We start from the raw sequence: 24,750 nt of genomic DNA, 5'->3' as shown, positions 1-24,750 counted from the left end.
TTTCCAAAAAATAGCAAGGAGAGACAAGAAGGCCTTCTTAAACGAGCAATGCAAAGAAATAGAGGAAAACAACAGAATGGGAAAAACCAGAGATCTGTTCAAGAAAATTGGAGATATGAAAGGAACATTTCGTACAAAGATTACCATAATAAAGGACAGAAATGGTAAGGACCTAACAGAAGCAGAAGACATCAAGAAGAGGTGGCAAGAATACACAGAAGAATTATACCAGAAAGATATGGATGGCTTGTACACCCCAGCTAGTGTGGTTGCTGACCTTGAGCCAGACATCCTGGAGAATGAAGTCAAACGGGCCTTAGAAAGCACTGCAAATAACAAGGCCAGTGGAAGTGATGGTATTCCAGCTGAACTATTTAAAATTTTAAAAGATGATGCTGTTAAGGTGCTACACTCAATATGCCAGCAAGTTTGGAAAACTCAGCAGTGGCCAGAGGATTGGAGAAGATCAGTCTACATCCCAATCCCAAAAAAGGGCAGTGCCAAAGAATGCTCCAACTACCGCACAATTGCACTCATTTCACACGCTAGCAAGGTTATGCTTAAAATTCTACAAGGAAGGCTTAAGCAGTATGTGGACCGAGAACTCCCAGAAGTGCAAGCTGGATTTCGAAAGGGCAGAGGAACCAGAGACCAAATTGCAAACATGCGCTGGATTATGGAGAAAGCTAGAGAGTTCCAGAAAGACATCTACTTCTGCTTCATTGACCATGCAAAAGCCTTTGACTGTGTCAACCACAGCAAACTATGGCAAGTTCTTAAAGAAATGGGAGTGCCTGATCACCTCATCTGTCTCCTGAGAAATCTCTATGTGGGACAAGAAGCTACAGTTAGAACTGGATATGGAACAACTGATTGGTTCAACATTGGGAAAGGAGTACAACAAGGCTGTATATTGTCTCCCTGCTTATTTAACTTATATGCAGAATTCATCATGCGAAAGGCTGGGCTGGATGAATCCCTAGCAGGAATTAAGATTGCCGGAAGAAATATCAACAACCTCAGATATGCAGATGACACAACCTTGATGGCAGAAAGTGAGGAGGAATTAAAGAACCTTTTAATGAAGGTGAAAGAGGAGAGCGCAAAATATGGTCTGAAGCTCAATATCAAAAAACGAAGATCATGGCCACTGGTCCCATCACCTCCTGGCAAATAGAAGGGGAAGAAATGGAGGCAGTGAGAGATTTTACTTTCTTGGGCTCCATGATCACTGCAGATGGTGACAGCAGCCACGAAATTAAAAGACGCCTGCTTCTTGGGAGGAAGGCGATGGCAAACCTAGACAGCGTCTTAAAAAGCAGAGACATCACCTTGCCAACAAAGGTCCGTATAGTAAAAGCTATGGTTTTCCCAGTAGTGATGTATGGAAGTGAAAGCTGGACCATAAAGAAGGCTGATCGCCGAAGAATTGATGCTTTTGAATTATGGTGCTGGAGGAGACTCTTGAGAGTCCCATGGACTGCAAGAAGATCCAACCTCTCCATTCTGAAGGAAATCAGCCCTGAGTGCTCACTGGAAGGACAGATCCTGAAGCTGAGACTCCAATACTTTGGCCACCTCATGAGAAGAGAAGACTCCCTGGAAAAGACCCTGATGTTGGGAAAGATGGAGGGCACAAGGAGAAGGGGACGACAGAGGACGAGATGGTTGGATAGTGTTCTCGAAGCTACCAGCATGAGTTTGACCAAACTGCGGGAGGCAGTGGAAGACAGAAATGCCTGGCGTGCTCTGGTCCATGGGGTCACGAAGAGTCGGACACAACTAAACGACTAAACAACGACAAAGGTACCCCTGCCCGTACGGGCCAGTCTTGATAGACTCTAGGGTTGTGCGCTCATCTCACTCTAGAGGCTGGGAGCCAGCGCTGTCCGCAGACACTTCCGGGTCACGTGGCCAGCGTGACGAAGCTGCTCTGGCAAACCGGCACCAGAGCAACACACGGAAACGCCGTTTACCAGTTTAAGATTACCAGTATGCAATACAACAGACAGGATAAGAAAAACAAAACAATAGCTACTGAAAATTTGAAATGCAAGTAACAGAAGTGTTTATAGTTACAGGTAGGTAGCCATGTTGGTCTGCAGTAGTCAAAACAAAATTAAAAATTTCCTTCCAGTAGCACCTTAGAGACCAACTAAGTTTGTTATTGGTATGAGCTTTCGTGTGCATGCACACTTCTTCAGATAAGTTCAGAAGTGTTTATGGAAAGCTTGTATTGCAATAAAATATGATTTGCCACACAGCAACTGATTTGCATTTAGAAAGGTTGTCAATATGCAACTGCAATATGCAATATGCAGCTGCAATATGCAATATGCTATTTATATTACATTCTGAACACACGTTTATACAGGAAGCATTCCAAGCTAAGACTTACCTTATAAAACAATTTAGTAGATGCATCCTGTATACATGGATTCCAGTTTTGATCTGAAGTCTAGAAGACAAACAGGAAGTTATTATGAAAGAAGTACTACAAAATTATCTCTTGAATTTTATTTTTAGTATAAACACATTAAAAAACATCACATGGCTAATACTGTACAAAGATCAACTGAGCTTGAAAAATTTCCCTACAATAAAGCACAATATTAATTTTTTTAGAAAATGTACTTCCCCCTCCCTGGCCACCTAACAGGCTAGTAGGCTTATCAGTTGCATCACATCACACTGAACTTTGTGATGTGAACACTGCTGTGATGCATAGCTGTCAACTTTTCCCTTTACTTGCGAGGAATCCTATTCGGAATAAGGGAATTTCCCTTAAAAAAAGGGAAACGTTGACAGCTATGTGCATTGCAGGGGGTTGGATTAGATGAACTCTGTGGTTCCTTCCAACTCTACAGTTCTATGATTCTATGAACAGAGTCTGGTCCAGTTCTTGATGAAGTGTTCCGCTCTCCCCTCCTGCACTACCAAAGATGAGTTTGCAAAGCTTCTACTTTTGATAAGCCACAGCTTATCATGTCACCCAAGCTGACAAACTGTGATAAGCATTCATTATGGTTAGATAAAAACAAGTCAGCTTCAAAAACCATGGTTTGAAATTGGCTTATTTTAGACTAACCATAGTTAATGCGAATTACACTTCATCAGTCGGTGAGACAGCAAGCTATGGTTAACTGAAAGTGGAAGCAAAACCTTCCAAACTTGTCCTCCTGACTGTATGGGGGGGCATGAGAGTCAAAAAGAAAGCAATGCTCATTCACATCTTGCTAAACCATAGTTGAGTGCAGAGGTGGGAAACCTTAGGCCAGGGACTGAATGTGGCCCTCCAGTCTCCTTTAGCTCACCCTTGGGACTCTCTCCATGCTACAGCCTTACTGGGACTGCTTTGCGCCTTCCATGAATGTTTTTGTAAGGTAGGACAATCTCCTGCCCGGCTATCATATAGAGACAACTATGTAACTGTGCATGGAACAAGTCTAGTGTACAAAGGTAAAATTTACATTAGCTGCTTCACCCTCTTCTTCCTCTTGCCCCATCTATTTTAGCAGAATGTGGCCAGCAGGTGTCTCAGTCTCCATTTGGCTACTGCTATCTGTGAAATCCCTGGTGAGTAACACCACAGTTCTTCCACTCCCTAGACAAGCCCATTCCATTATGATATCTTTTCAAAACAGCATTGTATGATTGCCCCAAAGCTATAAAAATGTATTTCCTAAGGGGAACCACCAAAAACCAAAATATTTGTATTAACAGTGGGTTTTACCATTTGTTATAACATTCCATTTTCTGAAGAATTTAAATTGCAAATTTAATCATTATTGCATGTTCAAAAAAATCTACCTTTGAGTGTAGAACATGATTTAAAAAATAAAAATAGGGTTATGCAGCAGTAGTTGAAAGTTATGTACCTGTAAACTAAGATTTTGAAGGGAGACACCAAATGACAACGGAATATCTTTATTTGTAATCTGAAAATAAACAAAAAAGGTTATTCACCAAAACAGACACGATTTGCAACTTGGATAAGATAACGTTAAGATTTGTGACTATTTATCTAATAAAACAAAACAGATTTCCAAGGGCACAAGGCAAAGATGCCCACTATCACCTCTATTGTTTGTTTTAGTACTGAAGTACTAGCAGGAAGAATAAGAGCAAATGCAAATATAAAACATGTGAGAGTAGAATGTCAAACATATAAATTGAAGGCATTTGCAGATGATGTAGTTCTTACATTAGAGGAACCAGGGAGTAGTATACCCAAAGTGACTGAAGAAATAAATAATTTTGATAAAGTAGCAGGATGTAAGATAAATAAATTGAAAACTAAGATGTTGGTTAAAAAAATGGATGTGTAAGCAAAAAAGGATTTAGAATCATTGAGTGGGTGGAAAATGAATAAAAAGGTGAAGTATTTAGGATTATGGCTAACAACTAAAACCCCCAATATATTTAAAGATAATTATGTTAAAATATGGAAAGAAGTTTTTTAAGGACCTGGAAATATAGGGGAGAATCTATGCTGGGAAGGATTTCAGCCATAAAAATGAACATTTTACCTAAGATGTTGTTTTTATTTCAAACCGCTCCAATAATTAACAATACAGACTGCTTTAAAGAATGGCAGAAGGATATTTCTAGATTTATCTGGCAAGGGAAGAAACCCAGAATAAAATATAAAATATTAATAGATGCTAAAAAAGAGGGGGCTTCACATTGCCAGATTTTAATTTATATTATGAAGCAGCATGTTTGTGTTGGTTAAAAGAGTGGATAATGTTGGAAAAAACTCAGTTATTGGATCTGGAGGGTTATGGTATGAATTTTGGCTGGAATGCATGTTTGTGATATGGTAAAGGTAAATACATTTTTTAAAAAGAATGTCATTAGGAAAAATATACAGAGAATTTGGAAGAAGTATAAAAACCTGCTAGAGAGAAAAACACCTTTATGGCTTTCTCCAATTGACGCAATCTCACAAAAAAACTTAACCTGGGAAGGAGATGGACAGCATATAAGGAACTTTTGGACTTTATGGAGCAAGAAGCCAAATTGAAGAAATTTGAAGATGTTGGTACCCAGGTGACAGACTGGGTACAATAACATCAATTAAATGAAACGCTCAAAGCTGGTAAAAAATGTGGTTTCATTGATCAGAATTCACATTTTGCAAAGTATCTGATAGAAAATAGTGATAAATTAATATCTAAGATGTATAAATTACTGTTGGAATGGGAAACAAAGGATGAAATGGTAAAATCAACAATGATCTGTTGGGTGAGAGATGTGGGTCACAGCCAGTAAATTAAAAAGGAAATTACATGGAAATGATCTGCAGATGGTACCTGACACCAAGTAAATTAGCAAAAATGTTTAAGTCAGAGTCAAGTAAATGTTGGAAAAGTAAAGATAAAAAAAGGAATGAGACCACCCCTGAAAGAATGTTAAGCTTTCATTGACTACAGGATGCTACATTTGCTGCAAAAGACAAACATGGAGTGCTCGGGAGAGGGGGGAGTCTTATGTCTGCAGGGTAATAAAACGATAATGAAAAATGAAAAACTAAAAGATCAGTGGGGCCTGATTCTGATCATCCCACTAAAACTACTGCAAACTGTAGCTTCTAAGCACAGCAAGAGGACATTCTTTACTACATAATATGCTTTTAGATGCTTTTATAAACAGGTATGAAACATCTCAAATTCTATGCTATTCTTTAATTATTTGTAAAGATGTTTGTAACCTAGTTAAAAGTTTAACTTTTGCAAGAAAATGTTCGATGTTTTAGTTACTTCTGGGAAAAACAGATAAGCTCTAAAACAGAGCTTTCCAAACTTTTCATGATGGTGACACACTTTTTAGACATACATCATTTCATGACAGAGTAATTCAGTTTTAACAGCAAATCCGCTGTTAAACTAACCCCTTTCCAACCCTGGGAGAAGTGCAGGGAGTGTTTTGGCAACATACCTACAAACTGCAGCCCAAACACTAATGTGTTGCAACATACAGTTTGGAAAGCTCTACTCTAAGAAATAGCTCAGTTCTTAGTGGCTACATAGCAACCGGAACAGAACAGTTACATTTGTGTGTGTGTTTGTGTGTGCTCACATGGGAGCTAAGAAGCAAAGAAGCAGGTGTAACCTAGCAGATGAGCAAGCTGGCAATGCTTGTGATGTCAGCAACCTAGCCTTTTGGCTACATTAGGAAAAGTTCCTGTGTGTGTGGAAAGGACAATACAGTGGACCTTCGGGTTACATACCTCTCTGGACATGTAATCTTTGGGTTGCGAAAGCGGCAAACCCAGAAGCATTTTTCCGGGTTCCGCCGCTCACGCATGCACAGAAGCGGCGCCTCTGGTTACAGATTTTTCGGGGTGCGCACGGACCCCCGGAACAAATTAAATCCATATCCAGAGGGTCCACTGTACTGAAATAATTCAGACCTGGATATTGGCAAAGAAGAATTATGTTCACACAAGCCAACTGGATTTCTGGATTTTTATGGGGGGAAATGTTTGTTTGCTGCAACATGTGACTATAAAAAGAGTTTCCTCTCAATACCAACCCCAAGAAGGGAATATGGGGTGGAGAAGCCAATGGTAGAGAAGACCAAGTGGAACTGAGAAGTTACAGATAGGTAGCCGTGTTGGTCTGCCATAGTCAAAATAAAATAAAAAAATTCCTTCCAGTAGCACCTTAAAGACCAACTAACTTAGTTGGTCTTTAAGGTGCTACTGGAAGGAATTTTTTTATTTTGTTGGAACTGGGAAGACCAATTCCAAGAAGGACAATTGGAAGAAGCCAAATGGGAAATGGATTGCAACTGAATGAAAGGATGGCAATTTAAGAGAAGACTTAAAAGAAGCAGAAATCTGAAGATGCAACAGGTATCTGCAGGCCTCACCTTTTTCCTGTTATTGCTTGTTACATGATTCTTAGCCTGGGTCCGTGGTATATGTGTATGTGTGAGTATACTCTATCCTCTGTGTATTTTCGCATTTGTGTACTATGTAGGGCAATATCTTCACTCCAACTTCTATTTCCTTTTTCCACAGGATCAAGCTCCACAAGAGAAAAGAACATCTTGCTGTGTAAATATTTTTAGATAATAAAGCTTTTAACATTCATTTTTGGTCTAGTTATTTGTCCTTGCAAATGAAGATCCAAGATTGTGGTCTGGTTTTTCATCCAGGTATCCTTACAATCCCTTTTGCAAAAAAAATTCCTAAAATGTGTGTTTTGGGCCTGATCCACTTGCCACAGACAGCAAGGCTGTTGTTTATAGTTCATTTTCCAGTTCCATCCACAAACTGGCTCATAATATGATGACTGGGCCTTATCTATTTTGATTTGGGAACAGTGCCTAGCAAAAATAATAGATTAATAGAGCAGCTTCATGCTTTTTCTCCTCCAAATATCCCAAAGCATAAAAAATTAACATACTATTTTGACCTCTCCCAGAGAGCTTCAAACTGCAGTCATGCACAGTCACATGCAGTAAGCTAACTGTCATTCCCTGCAGCAGTGCAATGTTCAGTTTCTTTGTAGGCTTGCAAGTCTGATAACAAATTATCTGTAACCACATCTTGAATTATTTATACATATTCCATACACAAATACTTACATCATCCTCATAGCGAATATGGATGTTAGAAATTTTCAGCTGGAGATTTTTGATGACCTGAGTAATTAGTTTTTCTATGAAAGTGTCTTGCCTCTCTTCTGGTTTATCTAAATTAAAGCACAACTAATGAATACCTAGTATGATTAAGCATTAGGAGTGGTGATACTCAGTGTACCCATTGAAATCAATACACATTGGTCTACTTTGAGTATGGCTAACATTGGATATTCTCTACAGAGACTTAACCAATGTTGACTGATTAGCAAATTGATGTACTTAAATTCAATACATTTTTAACCAGAGACCTAATAGGAGTAATATTAGGACATTAAATTGCAGGTGTGATTTGGGCTCTTCTTGTTGTTGTTCTGTTGGGTGCCTCCTTATTGTTTAAGTCAGGAATAAATAATTCCATGCCTGTCATATACAACAACAACAACAACACCCCCCGCCCTTCTGCAACTCCTCTCAACTTGGCTCCTCTGACTGGGACTAAAGGGAGTTATAGACCAAAATGTTTGAAGGTGTAACATTGGTTACCTTTGTTCTACCACTTCCAATTATACAGGGTGAGTCTTTTAAAAGAGGCCCCGTGGAACATGTGTACTCTGTATCCAGGGGGGCCTCTTTTAAAGGACTCACCCTGTAGAAACACACTGTTGAATAGCTCACCCAGTGAAAAGCAATTGCAATTCACAGTAATGGCTGTGCACATGTTAAAACTGCGTAAGAAAGCAAATGTAGTAGAGCTGGATCTAGGATATTTAGGTTGCTGCCCTTTTAGGAATAAAAAGCATACTTTCCCCACTACCTCCCACATTTGAACCAGAGTGGTCATAGTATGACAAAGGTGCCAGATAGTGTCTATACTACTGAACTGTTTAAGAGCATCCAGGTACTCAACCTCTACCTTCTCAGCATGGTATACCACAAAACCTACATAGAATTTTGATGAATGCAGAAGGAGAAATATGCCCATGAAACTGACAGGTTCCATGGGTCATTCCATGTCAAGTGATCCAAGGACTTTCACCTTACCATTTTACATTACTTTCATTTTCACTTTCCTAAAAGTAGTATAAGAGAAGGTCCCAGATCTCTGTTTTTAATTTTTTATCTCATTCCGTTTTGAGTTATGAGAGTTGGAATTTTTTTTTAAATGACAATTTTGGGCTTGCCGGACTACACAAAAACCTTAAACACTCAGCCCAGAACTGAGATATTTCCAAACTAAATATACCAATCTCTTCAGAACTTCATGGGCTTTAATATGACATGGCACATGAAGAACTTACTTTAAATTTCAAAGTTAATTTACATAATTTAAAATTTTAGAAAGTGATTTAAAACATCAATATGATCTCCCCAAAAATGTATTATTTCATATTTCTATGAGCTTCTTGCAAAATTTCATCTTGGGATCTCAATGGGATCACATTGACTGATATATATATATATATATATATATATATATATACACACACACACACACAGTCAGATCCCAAGGTTTCCGCAACCGGACAGACTGCTTCTGCACATGCGTGTGGCATGGTAGAGTGCTTCTGCACATGCGCGCGAGGCAAAACACTTCCGGGTTTGCCGCTTTCGCAACCCAAAGTTTATGTTACCCGAAGGTAACGTAAGTCAAGGTGCTACTGTATTGTACATTGTTCTGTTTAGGATAAATAGGTCTTCCTGGAGTAAAATGTAACACAATAAACAAGACTTCACACCATATTATCAATTACTTCAGGCATATCTTTAAAAAGATATTCAATTAAAAGGTATTTGGAAAGCTAGTCAGGCTAGTCCAGCAAGGCCAAAATTGTCAATTTTTTTTTTTGAAATTTAAAACTCTCATAACACGAAAACAGGATGAGATAAAATATTAAATTTTTAGATTTAAACTTAGTTCCAATTGTTCAACAAGTGTACAAAATTTTAAGAAAATTTGACAACATGAGGTAAAGAAAATCATCAAAAATTGGACTATTTGTGTCCCATCAATGGGACTTTCTTCCAGGTGAGTGGGTACAGAATTGCAGCTTTAGATGTTTGGCAACTTCTACTCCCACAAATAGGGACGCGGGTGGCGCTGTGGGTAAAACCTCAATGCCTAGGACTTGCCGATCGTATGGTCGGCGGTTCAAATCCCCGTGGCGGGGTGAGCTCCCGTCTTTCGGTCCCAGCTCCTGCCCACCTAGCAGTTCGAAAGCACCCTAAGTGCAAGTAGATAAATAGGTACCGCTTTATAGCGGGAAGGTAAACGGCATTTCCGTGTGCTGCGCTGGTGCCGGTTCGCCGGAGCAGCCTCGTTACGCTGACCACGTGACCCGGAAGTGTCTCCGGACAGCGCTGGCCCCCGGCCTCTTAAGTGAGATGGGCACACAACCCTAGAGTCGGACACGACTGGCCCATACGGGCAGGGGTACCTTTACCTTTTACCTTACTCCCCCAAATAAAAATTGGTATTTTCTTTTTCCTTACTTATGTCAGCGATCTTTTGCTTTGCATCTTCTATTCTTTGAAGTTCTCTCTGCTTTGCTTCTAGTTGTTGCTTTAGTTCTTTTTCTGCATCATATTTAATACCTGACAAAATGGATGAATACAGTACATCACATTTTTAAGATCACAATAAAGACAAGTTGTGATGAAACAGGCAAATAATTTATTAAACAAATTGAAGCTATAAGATTTAAGACATTTTCACATATTAGTGCTGAATCCAGTTTAATAGAATTTCTCAATCACAAAGTAACTTCAAATTTCGTCCTATCCTGTGTTTGTGCTTCATTTTTAATGAGGATTGTGACTTTGGAAAAGCTACTTAAAAGTCATTCCTGTGTCTGCATGCAATGGTAAAACACGTTTGGGGAACCTGTGGCCCTCCATACGTTGTTGTACTACAACCCCCTTCACTCCTTATCACTGGCCATGCTAGCTGGGGCTGATAAGAATTAGAGTCCAACAATGGCTCAATTTGCATACTGCACTAAGGGCTTAGCCTGAACATGCTGGATCCTGAGGAGATTGCAGCTGCTTTGCTCTTCACCAGGCTTTTGAAGTAAGTAAAGCCGTTAAGATTAAACGTAATATGTTGCCTCATGATTAAGGCCTTTCTTGCTTAACCACAAGCTTTAGCCAAGGTTACTAGTCATGGTTAAAGAGGAAAGATGCCCCTCCCTGCCAGCTACTCCTAGTTGCAAACCTATCCTAATGCTCTTAGTACACAGACACTGGCAGCTCCTATAATCAGTGATCATACCAGAGTAAGGAAGAACCACTCCATAGAGCTGGACAGGGGTGGAACCTGATCTTTAACGAACCATATAGCTAGGCATAGTAAGGTAGCTCAGGCATTAGTAATGGACCCTAGACACTTGACAACACCGAACATTACCAGGCAAATTGTTGGCTGGTAACTTCGGAAGGCTGGCAGCATTTTCAACTCACTGGGGAAGATTTGTTTTGTCAAAACATGGTAATATCTGATATATAGGTCATACTGACTAAAACTATTGCATGAAAAAAAACAAAAAGAAATTCAATCACATAAACATGATTTTATCTTACCGAGTTACATAAAGAAACAAATCTACTTACTGGCTGTAGGCACAATAAGTAAGAAAACTTCATCTAAAACAGCTTCAACTGGTTGAGTATAAAGATTTTTCCATGGAATTTGCAAATTCAGTTGACCTATGAATACAAAGGAACATATACTGTTACTGCAAATATTTGTATTATGTTTAATCATATGTAATTATTTTTATAAACAAAATTAACCCTGTTTCTGGTCACTTGTTAAGCCAATACAACATCTCCAAATGCATATTTAAACCAAGGAATATAACATCCTACTATTAGAATGCTTTACACAATCAGGGCCTCACTACACATTAACACTAACAACATAACTTGAAGTTGACTCTTTAAAAAAAGAAAACAGCAAGGGCTGAGTGTTAACAGTCGCCTTAAGGCAGCTGTGGAAAACCTCTGATTCACAGACCAAACCTGGCTCACCAAGCTTCCCCAACTGGCCCGCAGAGTCATTTTGGTCAAGTCACACCCACCTGCCCTACACCTGTCATCATATAAGGGGTGTAGGGATACAGTACTAAAACAAAACGGGGAAATCACTTAGTAGGGTCCTGCTGTCTGTGAAGTGCTTTGATGTCCCTGACTACAGAAAAATCATCTGAGATCACTGATGATGTCATTTGACTAACAAGTGGGTGGCCCTACCCACATGTCAATTTTGGTCTGCAAGACAGGTCATTATAATGAACTGACTAGTGGAGAGAAAAAGATTCCCCATCCTTGCCTTAAGGAATCCTAAGGGTCAAGTCGTACAACCCAGATCTCATCTGTCATGTCACTAGCATGTCACACAGATGGTTCACATCACCCACTATTTTTATTCATCCTGTTTCACTCAGTAGACTGGATGGTGCTTCTGAATGCAAAGAAGTTGTGCAAATAAATGTTTGCCCTGTCTAATGAAGTTCCTACAGGTTGCATCATTCCTTCCTTCACACTTCTATCACCCCACAGTCTTCCCACTGCAGACACAAAGTCTGAATCACCATTTCATAGTCAGAAGTCTAAAAAGATTAATATTCATGTTCTAATTAGGTTTGTAAAAGATAAAAAGCCACAGTCTAAAGCTGCTTTAATCATACTGGAAACCAAACAGCTCTGATTTTTTTTAAAGCAAACATTATCTGATAGGATTCTCCAAAAATATAATAATAATAATAATAATAATAATAATAATAATAATAATAATAATATTTGCCCAGCCACTCTGGGCAGCTTCCACATGTACTGCAAGTTGCCCAAAAAGGTCAAATTATTCTGGAAGTAAGAAAATAGCTATTTTAAAATGAAATGTGCACTTTCTCATGTTTATGTATATATATACTTTTAGGTCCAAAGCTGTATTAATTGGGAAATTCGGGGTTCTTTATAACCTATCAATGAAAAGCAACATTTAATGAACAAAAATAACTGAATGCTTAACCTACAATGAAATTGTATGAAAATGGGACATTTAGTAGTCCACAACAAATAAAACTACACTGCATATTAAAATGCTATTCAATAATTATTTGTAGAGCTGACACCAAAATAAGGAAGTCTTACAATGCAATCCTATCAATATTTAGATTTACATATTCTATCATGCTACAGAGCCTCACAAGTAGTTATAAGAACTCCAATATTAAGAAATGGTGCCTGGATTTCCTTTTTTCCTCCTCTGTCCTCCTCAGTTCTTCCTTGTATATTGCTGCCCAAGAGAAGGAACTGTATTTGTTGGTGTGTTTTTTTCTGTAACTCATTCTGGGTGCATTGTCAGTTTAAAAGCAGTATACAAATGCTTTAAACAAAATAAATAAATATTTACTCATATTTTTTTTTTTTTTGCCAGGGGAAGGGGGACCTTAATGGCTTCATGAGTGAAATCTTTATCTCCCCACCCCCACCCCAAATGGCAACTTTGAACACTGGGGAGACCACCCACCTGTCAATCATCTGACATCATAAAGAGACTTCAGGTGACTGTCAGGTAGGTTGTCCCACCCACCTGTTCAAGCTGCCCATGAGGATGGAAGGCGACAGAAACCAAGTACAACTGGATTCCTGCCACATCAGCTGATGCACAGAGTTCATTCCTTTCTGCAGGGTTCAAGTGTACCAGCGAGTTCCCCACAGGAAACTCACTAGTGCACCTGAACCAATCAGGAATGAACTCCCTGCATATAAACTGATGCAGCAGGAGTTCAATCCTGGTGTCTGTAGCAGTAGCCAATCCAGCTGCCTCGCTATCATACAGGACTTCACATATGACATCAGATGTAGGGCAGGTATGCATGGTTTAAATGGCCTGGCAGGCCAAATTTGGCCTGTGAGCCAGAGGTACCCTAACCCTGTTCTAATCCGTTCAATGAGCCTATTTCCAGGTAAACTGGAGTAAGATTACAGAGTAAACCAATTAATCATATGGATTTTAGTTGATTAAATATGCATAAAATTTGCATGTGAATGAAAAACATGCTTTCTGTGTGCAAGAGAAGGTGGAATGCTTTGTCTATAAGATGACATCTGGCATCTACTGTTTTTATAAGAACTTGTGTTAAGAACAATCATTTCTTACTTTTTTAATCTGTTTCCTCTTTAATTAGGGGCACATTCAACTAAGACTGCGTACCTCCATTCCATTTATCTGAGATAAAGTCCTACTAAAGTCAATAGGATTTACTTCCAAGTAAACATGCATGGTAAAAAGGGACCCTGACCATTAGGTCCAGTTGTGGTCGACTCTGGAGTTGCGGCACTCATCTAGCTTTATTGGCCAAGAGACAACGTACAGCTTCCGGGTCATGTGGCCAGCATGACTAAGCCGCTTCTGGCGAACCAGAGCAGAGCACAGAAACACCGTTTACCTTCCCACCGGAGCAGTACCTATTTATCTACTTGCACTTTGATGTGCTTTCAAACTGCTAGGTTGGCAGGAGCAGGGACCGAGCAACGGGAGCTCACCCCGTCGAACCGCTGACCTTCTGATCGGCAAGTCCTAGGCTTTGTGGTTTAGCCCACAGCGCCCACCCGTGTCCCAGGCATGGTATTGCATAGTAAATGTTCAAATCCTAAATATATCAAAATCTAATAAGTCAACAATTAACTGCTTATCCAAATACAGGTCAATAAAATTGAATAACAAACTAAAATCAACTCAACTCCAAGTTGACAATTTTAAATATAATAATTGTTTATTGCAGCAAAATATGATAGAATTCAACTTACCGATATGCCCTGCCTTAACTTTAAATGGTACATCAAACTGATACTGTAAAGATAATTTAAAAAAAAAAAAGTTATTTCAGCAACAAAATTAGTTATTTTAACAGTACAAACCATACACATATATTTTACTGCTTTTCAGCTTGGAAGATAATTAATTAAATATCATGCAGCAAGTGAGACAACTTTCTGGTACCAACTACGTTGGTCAAATATTGTGAGCCCAAGAGCCTGGTTACGATGTGACAACACAGAATTAACGAAAACAAAATAAGTGGGATTGTGCCCATTGTCACTGGACTACACTCATTCAGCATAATTCACAGAACTCACGTGTATATTGTCTGTCCATGCACAGACTCTCCATGCATGACTGGGGACCTTGAAAAAAGCTGGATTCTTGGTCATGTTAACAGGGTCTAGATCACACATATGGTGCCTATGCACAAACCGTTCTGCTTATTTACTCTAATGATGTTCATTCTGTGAAGCGTTAGGAAGTCAGAGATTTCTTGTTCTGTTCCCCTTTATAATGCCAGTGTTCACTTTAGACTCCATAAATCAGAGCTGGCAAACCTGTGGCCCCGCAGATATTGTTGGACTTTCTCATCAGCCCCAGACAGAATGGTTAGTAGTGTGGGATGATGTGAATTGTAGTCCAGCAGCACCCAGATATCCATGGGTTCCCTACCCAGCCTTTTTCACACAGCTGCATGCTGCAAGCATGTCCCTGAGTGAATTTCTGCACAGTTGTGCAAATGTTTATTTCATATATACTGTATTGCCATTTCACTTACAGAAACAAGTAGTTTCATTTTGATTCATCCTTGGCAATGGAAACTTATGAACTTTCACAAGGAAGGTTGTAGTTCTGGGGTACAGAATCTGTTTTGCATGACAAAGGTCCCAGTTTACTTCACTAGTATCTGGAACCTGCAGACCCATCTGAAGAATCACTGTCAATCAGTGTAGACAATACTGAGCTAGATGGAGGATTGGTCTGACAGTATAAGGCAGCTTTCTATATTCCTATAATGGTATGTTACATTACTGTCAGGATGACTGCGTAGAGAAAAATATGGTATTCCCCATGTGTCATGGGAGAACCATTCCTCCACCCAATAGTTTTCTTCTGGCAATCTCCCCAAGAGCAACAGCAACAGTTCCAGGTGGGTGCTATCTGGAATCTGTAGGAATCCAGTTTTATTGCTGGTGATGAGGCCAAACTCCATGGAGGTTTGGGCAAAACAGTTGATGAGTCTCTGTAGAGCTTCCTCAGAGTGCACTGTCAAAGCTGCATCATCTACAAACAGTATCTCCCAGATAAGAACCCATCACTCCTTGAAGGCATAGGAGAGCAACAGGGGAAAGAATATGCCAAAGAGAGTTGGCGCGAGGACACAGCCCAGTTTCACGCCACTTCTTTATAGGGAAGGAGTCTGATAATGAACCCTCATACTGGATGGTGCTGTGCATGTTCTTGTGGAAGGACACAATCATATTGTGAAGCTTAGGTGGGCATCTTATCTTGTTCAGCAGTGTGAAGTCATTTTCAACTGACAGGCCTTTGTCAGGTCTATGAAGGCGATGCACAAGGGGCATCTCTGCTCTCGACACTTCTCCTGCAGCTGGCACAGTGAGAAAATCATGTTAACTGTTGACTGCTGAACTCTAAAGCTGCATTTTTACTCTGGATAGATCTTGTCAGCAAGTGATGGTAATCTGCTGAGAACTACCGTACATAGGCAAGGCTTTCCCCACAGTACTCAGCAGGGAGATTTTATTATAGCTGATACAATAATGGTGGTCACCTTTTTTTAATAGAGGGTCACAATGCTGGGGTCCTGTACGTCTTGTGGCATGAATCCTTTTTCTCCACACTGCAGGAGAAGGCTTCCAAACTGGTAGTCAGCCATCTTAGGCTAATATTAGGAATGATGACTCACATTCATCAAAATTTAGCAAGCATCGTGAAATAAAGATCTTTGTCCCTTTTTGCAAATATTAAATTTCATATTACATGCTTATTTGATTGAACTTTGATGTGCTAATTTAAGAAATGTTTTTGTGTTTTCAGTTTGGAATTGCAGATACAAAATGTTTTCTGTAAGCTATAATAAGAGACCACTCTGTTGATGACCCTACAGAAAGACTACCTTACATTATATATTTAATGTATTTAGTAAAAAGAATTTACTAAACCATATGCATGATTATCCATTGAGTTTAAACGTGGAAAATGTTTAAAATATACATTTGGCTTTTTGCTGCTGCAAAAGACGGGCCCAGATTTGTTTAAATACATGTGAAATCTGTTCGAAGATGTTTCATTTCTAATTTAAAATTCTGACTGTGTTTTACATTGATTACTGGGTCTCATGTTTTATCTGTATTGCTTTATTTATTATGTTCTATAGAGCAGGTTGGCTCAGGACTTAGTTATGCATCGAGTAGACCCACTGAAATCAGTGGGACTTAGTCATGACTAATATTAGCTCCATGGATTTTATGGATTTATTCTAATTATGACTGAGTCTCAAACTACCCCAGTGTTTTTGCTAGCTTTAAAAATGTGAGAATTTATGTTCAATCAATCCTTTGTAGGTTTACTCAGAGCTAAGTCTCACCAAGCTAAATTTCTCAAGTAAATGTGCATAGACTTAAAACATTACATTTCCCTCTGCCACACACGTCCGGTGCTAAGACAGTAGGTCAGGAAATAGAAAAGGCTTAAAAAGGGCAGCAAGCTCAATAGATTTTGAATTACATGCATAAATTACCTGTCCAATGGCAACACAGTTTCTACTGTATTGGTTCATTTACTAAAGAACAGCGACAGGGGATCTGTAGTCCTCCATACGCTCTTGGACCACAACTCTATAATCATTGGTCATTGGCCATACTGGCTGGTGATGATGGGAGTTGGAATCCAACAACATCTGGAGGACCACAGGTTCCCCATGCCTACTACAAAGTTAACACTTGACAATAGTACATAGTTAAAAGTTTTGTTTGCTCTGAACTTACCAGTGCATTTTCTTTTATTTCAAGATTCTTAAGTGCTACAGCTCCTGTTATGAAATATATATATATAATTGTAATTAGAAAACTACTTTAACATATATCTTTTATAGCAGGCAACTGACAAATTACCCCAAGTTAGAAACTGCCCACCACATAACATCTATCTTCCCAGGATTCAATGTCAGTTAACTTGCCCTTGACCAGGCATCAGGTTTTGCATGGCCTCTCCTGATTTTGATGTTACAAAGACAGAGAGCTGGGTATTAGCAAGGTACTGATGACACCTCACCCCAAAGCTCCAAATGACTGCTACCAAAATCTTCATATAGATGATACCCTGCAGCATCACACCGCACAACTGCTGGAGGACTGAGAGATAATCACCTAACACTATGCTCTGAAACTGACCCTGGAGATAGGATCATAACCACTATAAAACAACAACCCCCAATATCCATCTCACATAGTCAATTCAAAAGGATACCATGGTCAGTGGTATCAAAAGCCACTGAAAGATCTAGTAAGAATAATATGGTCACATTCCTGCTGTCCTCTTGTTAAGGTCAGGGGAAACAAGGCAATTTCAGTCCTGTAGCCAGGCCTGAACCCCAACTGGAATGGGTCAAGACAATCAGTTTCATCCAAGAGTATTTGGTTACCCTTGTGTCACTACCCTCTTAATCACCTTTCCCAGAAAGTGGGTATTTGAAACCAGGTGGTAGTTGTCACAAGCGAATGGGTCCAGGGTAGGCTTTTTCAGGATGTGTCAAGTCATTGACTCTTTAAAAATAGCCAGGATCTCTCCTTCCCTCAAAGATGTATTTACTGTTCCATGGATCCACCCAGTCATACTCCCTCAGAAACTATAGACAGCCATGACAGACAAGGGCTGAGGCAACAAATGGTTTGCTGCATTATTGCAAGCACCTTGTCCACATCATCAGGCTGAGTTCCAGTTAAAGACTGCAAATGTGAGGCTATGTGCAATTCTCAAAGAAGAAAAATCCACAAGTGTGGGGTCACCATTAAAAGGGCCCTAATATTGCAAACCTGATCAACTTTAATGGTAGCCCAGACTGCATGGCCTCTCAGGCTGATCTTTGGACCTAAGAACTTGTCTCTTGCCATTCAGATCATTAAAGGTCAACACCAGCACTTTAATCTAAACCTGGAATCAAATAGATAACTAGTTCAATTTTGATCAAACCAAGTAGTCTGCACAAGATTTCTAGTGGCTGAATTTTACACCAGCTGAAGTTTCTGAACTGTTATTAAAGAAAGTCCTACACGAAGAACATTATGGTAGCCTAGTCTAGAATATAACCAGAGCATGTGCAACTGAGACCAGTTTCTTGTTTACTCCTCTACCTCTTACATTATGAGCCCAGGTCCTATACCAATTAAATGTGCTAACCAAACTGAACCGCCTTGTCACTCTTACTTATGTATACACGACTTGGTTGTGGTAAACCTGAAAGCGGTTTACAAAAACACCATAAAATCAGGGGAAAATACAATAAATTAAAACAGACAAGAAGTTAAAATACTAAAGCAGATTAAAACTCACATCAGCTTTTCTAAGCATCTGGATAGGCTTGACTAAACAATAATATTTTTAGCAGGCACTGAAAATAATATATTGAAGGCACCTGCTTTATATCAATAGAGTTCCATACTAAACAATTAGGTTCTTACATGGCACCAGTAATAGTGCCAATTCTGTGGATGGAATTGAAGGTACAGATTAACTCTGTCAAGCAAACTTCCTAATTTTACTGTTAATATCACATAAGGTTTAAGAGACATTACATTAAATCTAGGAAAAAATGAATTTCCTTTACTATACATAGGCACAGCATGTCCTCTTGTTAACTACAGAGTTCAGACAAAGCTATCTACTTTAATTGTTTATCTTTTTTCAGTTCCCAACAGTCATTTTCACTCTAAACACTTTAAAGATACTTTTAAATAAAAGCACTTTTACACACAGCTTTCAAGATTCATCTGGCTTAGTTGCAAGCTATATACTGAAGATCCCGGTACTAATACCTCAAGACAAGTCTTGCTGAGTAACCATTCTGATTTAGGTTTACGTGTGACACTATTTCACACTAGTGCAGAATTTGCCTGCTCTTAGATTAGACCGAATTTTGTGTTGCTTGTTTGAAACGAACCATGCCAATACACTGACAAGATGGAAAACCTGTTTGTCTACATTTTGTACATAACTCCTTCTATTGCTTTCAAAGCCAGTATACATTACAGACATGCAACATCTGAAGCAGCCATGTGTTCCCTTTTACATGAGATGTACACAATGGATACATGTGGCTGAGAGCCATCTGCTCATTGTATGCAATGTATGTTGTTGTTGTTGTTGTTGTTGTTATGCCAATATATAGAGTCACATCAGCTTTTTAAATATACATACACATTACAGACCTGCAGGATCTACCTGCATGGCAGCTGCCTCCTCAAAAATACTGAGAGGTTAATGTCACAAAATGAGGGACCACAATGATGCAGAATGATCATACAAATACACACCAATTTCCATATACTGTACAGTATTCCACTTTTAAAAAGAAAGCAAATAGTACTGCAACCTCGCTGAAACTAAGCAGTTCTTTATATGATCAGGGTGGAACTTTATGAATGCCACTCTGAGTTCCTTGAAAAGCAGAAAGGATGGATATGAAATAAACTGCAGAGAGATTAGAGCAGATGGATGCAAATGAAACTTTTTTTTACCGCTGTCGCTCAAAAATATATCGAATGCTTTGCTTCCACAAAGTGAGCGGTCAGATATACACAGAAAGAAACGTGCAGTGCCAGCGGCAAAAGCAGTTACGATGGGTGGGTTTTTGTTTGCTTCCGCGACCCAACCGAGCTGGGCAGGGCGTGGAAAAGAAGCAAGGAGCTGGCCCGTAAGGTGCTCCTGCCTCGCGCGCCCGGAGCGGCCAGGGCTCTCGGCCACCCAAACTTCGGACCCGGGAGCAAGAGCTGGGGAGGGCGAGGCGCGCCAAGGAGCCGCGCACGTGACAGGGCCTGGCGCTGCCCCGGAGCGCGCCGGAGCGCCGGCCAGACGGGCGGGCCAGGAGAGACAGAGCCAGCCGCCTGTGGGACGCGTGAGGCGGCGGCCGCCCCGGGCTCCCTCACGCAGCAGCAGCACCGGCCGAGAGGCGGCCCCGGGAGGAGGAGGAGGAGGAGGAGGAGCAGCGCCGCCGCCGCCTCCGCCCGTGCCTTGGAGGGCGAGGGGTCGGGCAAGGGCGGCCTCGCCCCTCACTCACCTCCCCAGATGCCGAGCGAGAGCTGGGAGCTGTCCAGGTTCACCACATAGTCGCCCAGGAAGCGGTTCAGAACGTCCACCACCACCGACTCGAACACCATCCTGGGAAGCGGCTCCGCCTTCAGGACGCCAAGGGAGGCGGAGGAGCCCCCGCGCCCGCCGGACCCTTCTCGAGCCCGGACACAGGTCTCCGCCGCCGCCGCCGCCGCCGCCCGCTGCCTCAGACTGGCCCTGCCCTGCCGCGCAGGCGCACCGGGGACGCTGGGGCGCTACCGAGGGCCGGCCATGAGGGAAGGGCTCGCTCGCTCTCTTCCCGCCTCTCCCTTCGCCCAGCGAGGCAGCGCCAAAGATAGGCTGGCGGCGGCGGCGGCGGCGCGCACGCGCGGCCTCCCGCCCCCTTTCCGTCAGGCGGGCGGCGTTCTTGGTCGCGCGAGACTGTGGCGTCGGTTAAACTGCCCCCCAGGGCCGCCCTCCGCGCGTGCCTTGCCCTTCCTCACGTTCACCGTGCTGTCAAGGGGGGGCCGCGTGTCGACATAATTCTGCCCCAGGGGAGTGGCGAGGAAGCCCGCCGGCGCCCAAGCGCAGCTCCCCCGTCCGAAGCAGCCCCCAAGATCCGTGGGACCCGCGAACGGTTTAAAGCGGTGCAGTATGCACCGAGAGGGTCGCCGTCTGCTGCACAGCCCTTTAATTCCCGGGTGCGTCGATGTCACCTCAAGATTTCTAAAGCCCTCTGGGTGTTATTTACACGTTTCTATGTATTAAAAAAAAAGAAACTATCTAGAATTCTAGAGTTGGAAGGGAACCCGGTCATCTAGTCCAACCCCCTGGAATGCAGGAATCTCAAATAGGTCATGCATGTCAGCCAAAGTTGTTGTGTCGCCTTGTGAGGCTTTGCCCTCGGGTGGGAAAAGGTATTGCACCCGGGAAAGGGAAAATGGGAGTCAACAGACACTCAAGGAATTGTTTTGGAGAAAAAGCTTTATTTCTACCATCCATGAACTGGTAGAAGGAGCAAGTGTGATAGTTCACAAACAAGCCCAAGTTCACAGTCATTTGCACAGAGCTTCAAGTTCCCTCCCCTTTCTCCTCCTCCTCCGAAGTCCTGCCTCCAGTTCCCCTGAGCATGAACAGAAAGCTCCACTCTTGGGACTCTTCCCAGGAAAGGGGAGTGAGAAACCAAGGGGGGCTTGAGGAGCCTTGTGGTTCAGCATGTCCAAGATGTTGCAACTGAATGAGATAAAAGTCAGTTCTCAGGCTTGCTTTGAACAGAGCCTATTCATTAGCTTTTTGAAGCCTTCTCGTGCTGATAAAAGTAACATTTTGATTATGCACAGCATCTTATGAGAAAAACAGAGGAAAGCTTTAGCTGTGGATTTTTAGAAGACAAAAGGAATTTTGGACAGTTTTGAGGCCTGGGGTGATTATGGGGGGGGGTGACTTCGGGCCTAGGTGGGGTCACCTGTCCTCACCTCCTTCAGTTGAACTTTTTTTCTGAAAAGGAAGGCGTTATGGAGGAGGGGGTGGCAGAACCTCAGTTAATTAAATGCTTTTCAATAATATCTGGATGCCCCCTCTTGGCTATACCCATGCTGACCGATGGCCATCCACCTGGACAACATTTAGCGTGGTAAGTTTACATTTGATGAAGAAGTACATAAACTGCTTTCGGAAAACCAAATAAATTTTACCTTCTGAAAATGTCAGGTAATGCTAAGTAATTATAACATAACATAACTGCAAGTACTTGGCAATCATTTTTATTTATTTCGATGCAATTTTACACAATTTAACTTACCAAGCAAAACTAAATTATATTTATATCCAAAATATATTTTCAATTCCCAAGTCATGTCGCAACCCATCATTTTTGGAAATTGAAAGTTTAAAAATTCAACATTTCCTTTGGGCATAGCTAAAAGTTCCTATGTCCATAAATAGCTGCATTCAAAACACACACATAGACCATCAGAATACAGTATATTATTTTGCTAATGTCAGGAAGAATACCATTAAACTGCAGTGTGTTCCTTGAAGTGTTTATTTGTATAGCTGCCAGAGATGAGGTTTACATTCAAATGCAAGTGCTGACCGACATGGTTTGATAATTGATTCAATTTAAATTTTATTTTATTAGCATGGTTATACAACTGTTCTTCAACTTTTAAAAAAATCTATGAAGAATACTTTTCAGAGATCTGGCAGGGTCAGGAAGAACGTGCAACAGAGAATTAGCCTCAAATTCCATTATTAGAATGCAAATTATTTCCCTCCCAACTAGACCAGGCCCATTTTACCATACATAATTATAAGATTCAGGACTATGGCATGGTTCACCAATTACTATTGGGTATGAAATTCTACATCAACCTGCCCTGACATCCACCCACCCTCACTTTCCCTTTAAATTGTGTTTCTCTACAGAAGACTGTAAATATAGGCTTAAAAATATAAAGACAGTGCTTAGTAAAATCTCAGAAATGAGAGTGGGGGCTAAGCAAGTTTTCAGGTAAACACACTGATTCACGTCTAATGTTAAGTCATTTGTTGTTTAACAAATCACACGTTAACCATAACTTCTCCCACACGGTTTCAGATTGTGGTTTGTTTGTAGTAAAGAATCATAGTTAAACTTACGGGCAATTTGAACACTCAAACTATGGTTTAATAAACCATGACTTAGTGCTTTGTGTGAAACAAACCAGTTGCAGGCTTATCACTATGTCCCTACCCTATGGCTAACCGAAACAGAATATATAGTGCACTAAAAAAGTAAACATATAAGATAGGCTAAGTTATACAGTTAATATTAATTATACATTAATATTGAATTTAGAGAGGGACACTGGTTGCGCTGTGGGTTAAACTACAAAGCCTAGGACTTGCTGATCAGAAGGTTGGCGGTTCGAATCCCCACGACAGGGTAAGCTCCCGTTGCTCGGTCCCTGCTCCTGCCCACCTAGCAGTTTGAAAGCACGTCAAAGTGCAAGTAGATAAATAGGTCCCCCGGCGGGAAGGTAAACGGAGTTTCCGTGTGCTGCTCTGGTTCGCCAGAAGCGGCTTAGTCCTGCTGGCCACATGACCCGGAAGCTGTACACCGGCTCCCTTGGCCAATAAAGTGAGATGAGCGCCGCAACCCCAGAGTCGGTCACGACTGGACCTAATGGTCAGGGGTCCCTTTACCTTTACCTTTAAGTCTTTCCCTGCAGTGTAGTGTGGGTTGCCAGCACCTGGGGCGGGCACATGCACGCTGGGGGCGGGGGCGGGGCGGAAGGTGAATGGAGCCTATTGCACCAGCCCCGAAGGCCTGGCCCGGGCACAGCTTGGCTTGTGTCTCCATGGCTTTGGCCTTAATGAGGGAGTCTGTAGTGGGGCGCCTGGTTGCGCCCCCTCAGAAATCTGTGCCTGGGGCAATGGGCCCCCTGGCTCCTCCATGCTATGCACCTGACCCCTCCCCACATAATCAGTCACAAGACACGGCACATGCACATCATTTCAAAGGCAACGCACATGTGAGCCGCCCCAAGCGAATGTAAGAGGGGAGCAGCCTGTACGTGCAAAACGCACTGCGCTCCACGCACCTCCGTCGAAGAGGCAGCTCAGCGAGCCTCAACGCCTGCCGCTCTCTATCCTGCCACCAATTAAAATTTCTTTTGTTTGAAAGTGCTTCCATTTTAGAATTAAAACACCCAAACCACTGCCCCAATGAAACTTGATTGAAGCTTTCCCATGCTGTCCATAGAATCATAGAATCATAGAGTTGGAAGAGACCACAAGGGCCATTGAGTCCAACCCCCTGCCAAGCAGGAAACACCATCAGAGCACTCCTGACATATGGTTGTCAAGCCTCTGCTTAAAGACCTCCAAAGAAGGAGACTCCACCACACTCCTTGGCAGCAAATTCCACTGTCGAACAGCTCTTACTGTCAGGAAGTTCTTCCTAATGTTTAGGTGGAATCTTCTTTCTTGTAGTTTGGAACCATTGCTCCGTGTCCGCTTCTCAGGAGCAGCAGAAAACAACCTTTCTCCCTCCTCTATGT

The 24,750-nt window shown here is 41.5% G+C and overlaps 1 protein-coding gene across 3 annotated transcripts in view; it reads right to left on the bottom strand.

Moving 5' to 3' along the window:
* Positions 1 to 20,857, bottom strand: part of VPS13A (vacuolar protein sorting 13 homolog A) — a 150,099-nt gene extending 129,242 nt beyond the window's left edge. For 2 of the 3 annotated variants that reach the window (XM_079995964.1, XM_079995965.1), the window contains exons 1-8: positions 20,715 to 20,856; positions 17,428 to 17,471; positions 14,404 to 14,446; positions 11,200 to 11,295; positions 10,084 to 10,185; positions 7,597 to 7,703; positions 3,879 to 3,938; positions 2,399 to 2,458 (exon numbers count right to left, since the gene is read on the bottom strand). In XM_079995964.1, coding sequence (XP_079852090.1) covers positions 2,399 to 2,458; positions 3,879 to 3,938; positions 7,597 to 7,703; positions 10,084 to 10,185; positions 11,200 to 11,295; positions 14,404 to 14,446; positions 17,428 to 17,471; positions 20,715 to 20,814 — 612 coding nt within the window. In that variant the 5' untranslated portion in view covers positions 20,815 to 20,856. Of the gene's footprint in view, positions 1 to 2,398; positions 2,459 to 3,878; positions 3,939 to 7,596; positions 7,704 to 10,083; positions 10,186 to 11,199; positions 11,296 to 14,403; positions 14,447 to 17,427; positions 17,472 to 20,714 lie in introns of all 3 variants that reach the window. The other variant, XM_079995966.1, reaches the window with a different exon arrangement.
* Between the last annotated feature and the right edge of the window lie 3,893 nt (positions 20,858 to 24,750).

The sequence above is a fragment of the Podarcis cretensis genome (assembly GCF_951804945.1).
Source record: "Podarcis cretensis genome assembly, chromosome: 11".
Classification (NCBI taxonomy): domain Eukaryota; kingdom Metazoa; phylum Chordata; class Lepidosauria; order Squamata; family Lacertidae; genus Podarcis; species Podarcis cretensis.
This window is presented reverse-complemented; position numbering and strand designations above follow the sequence as displayed.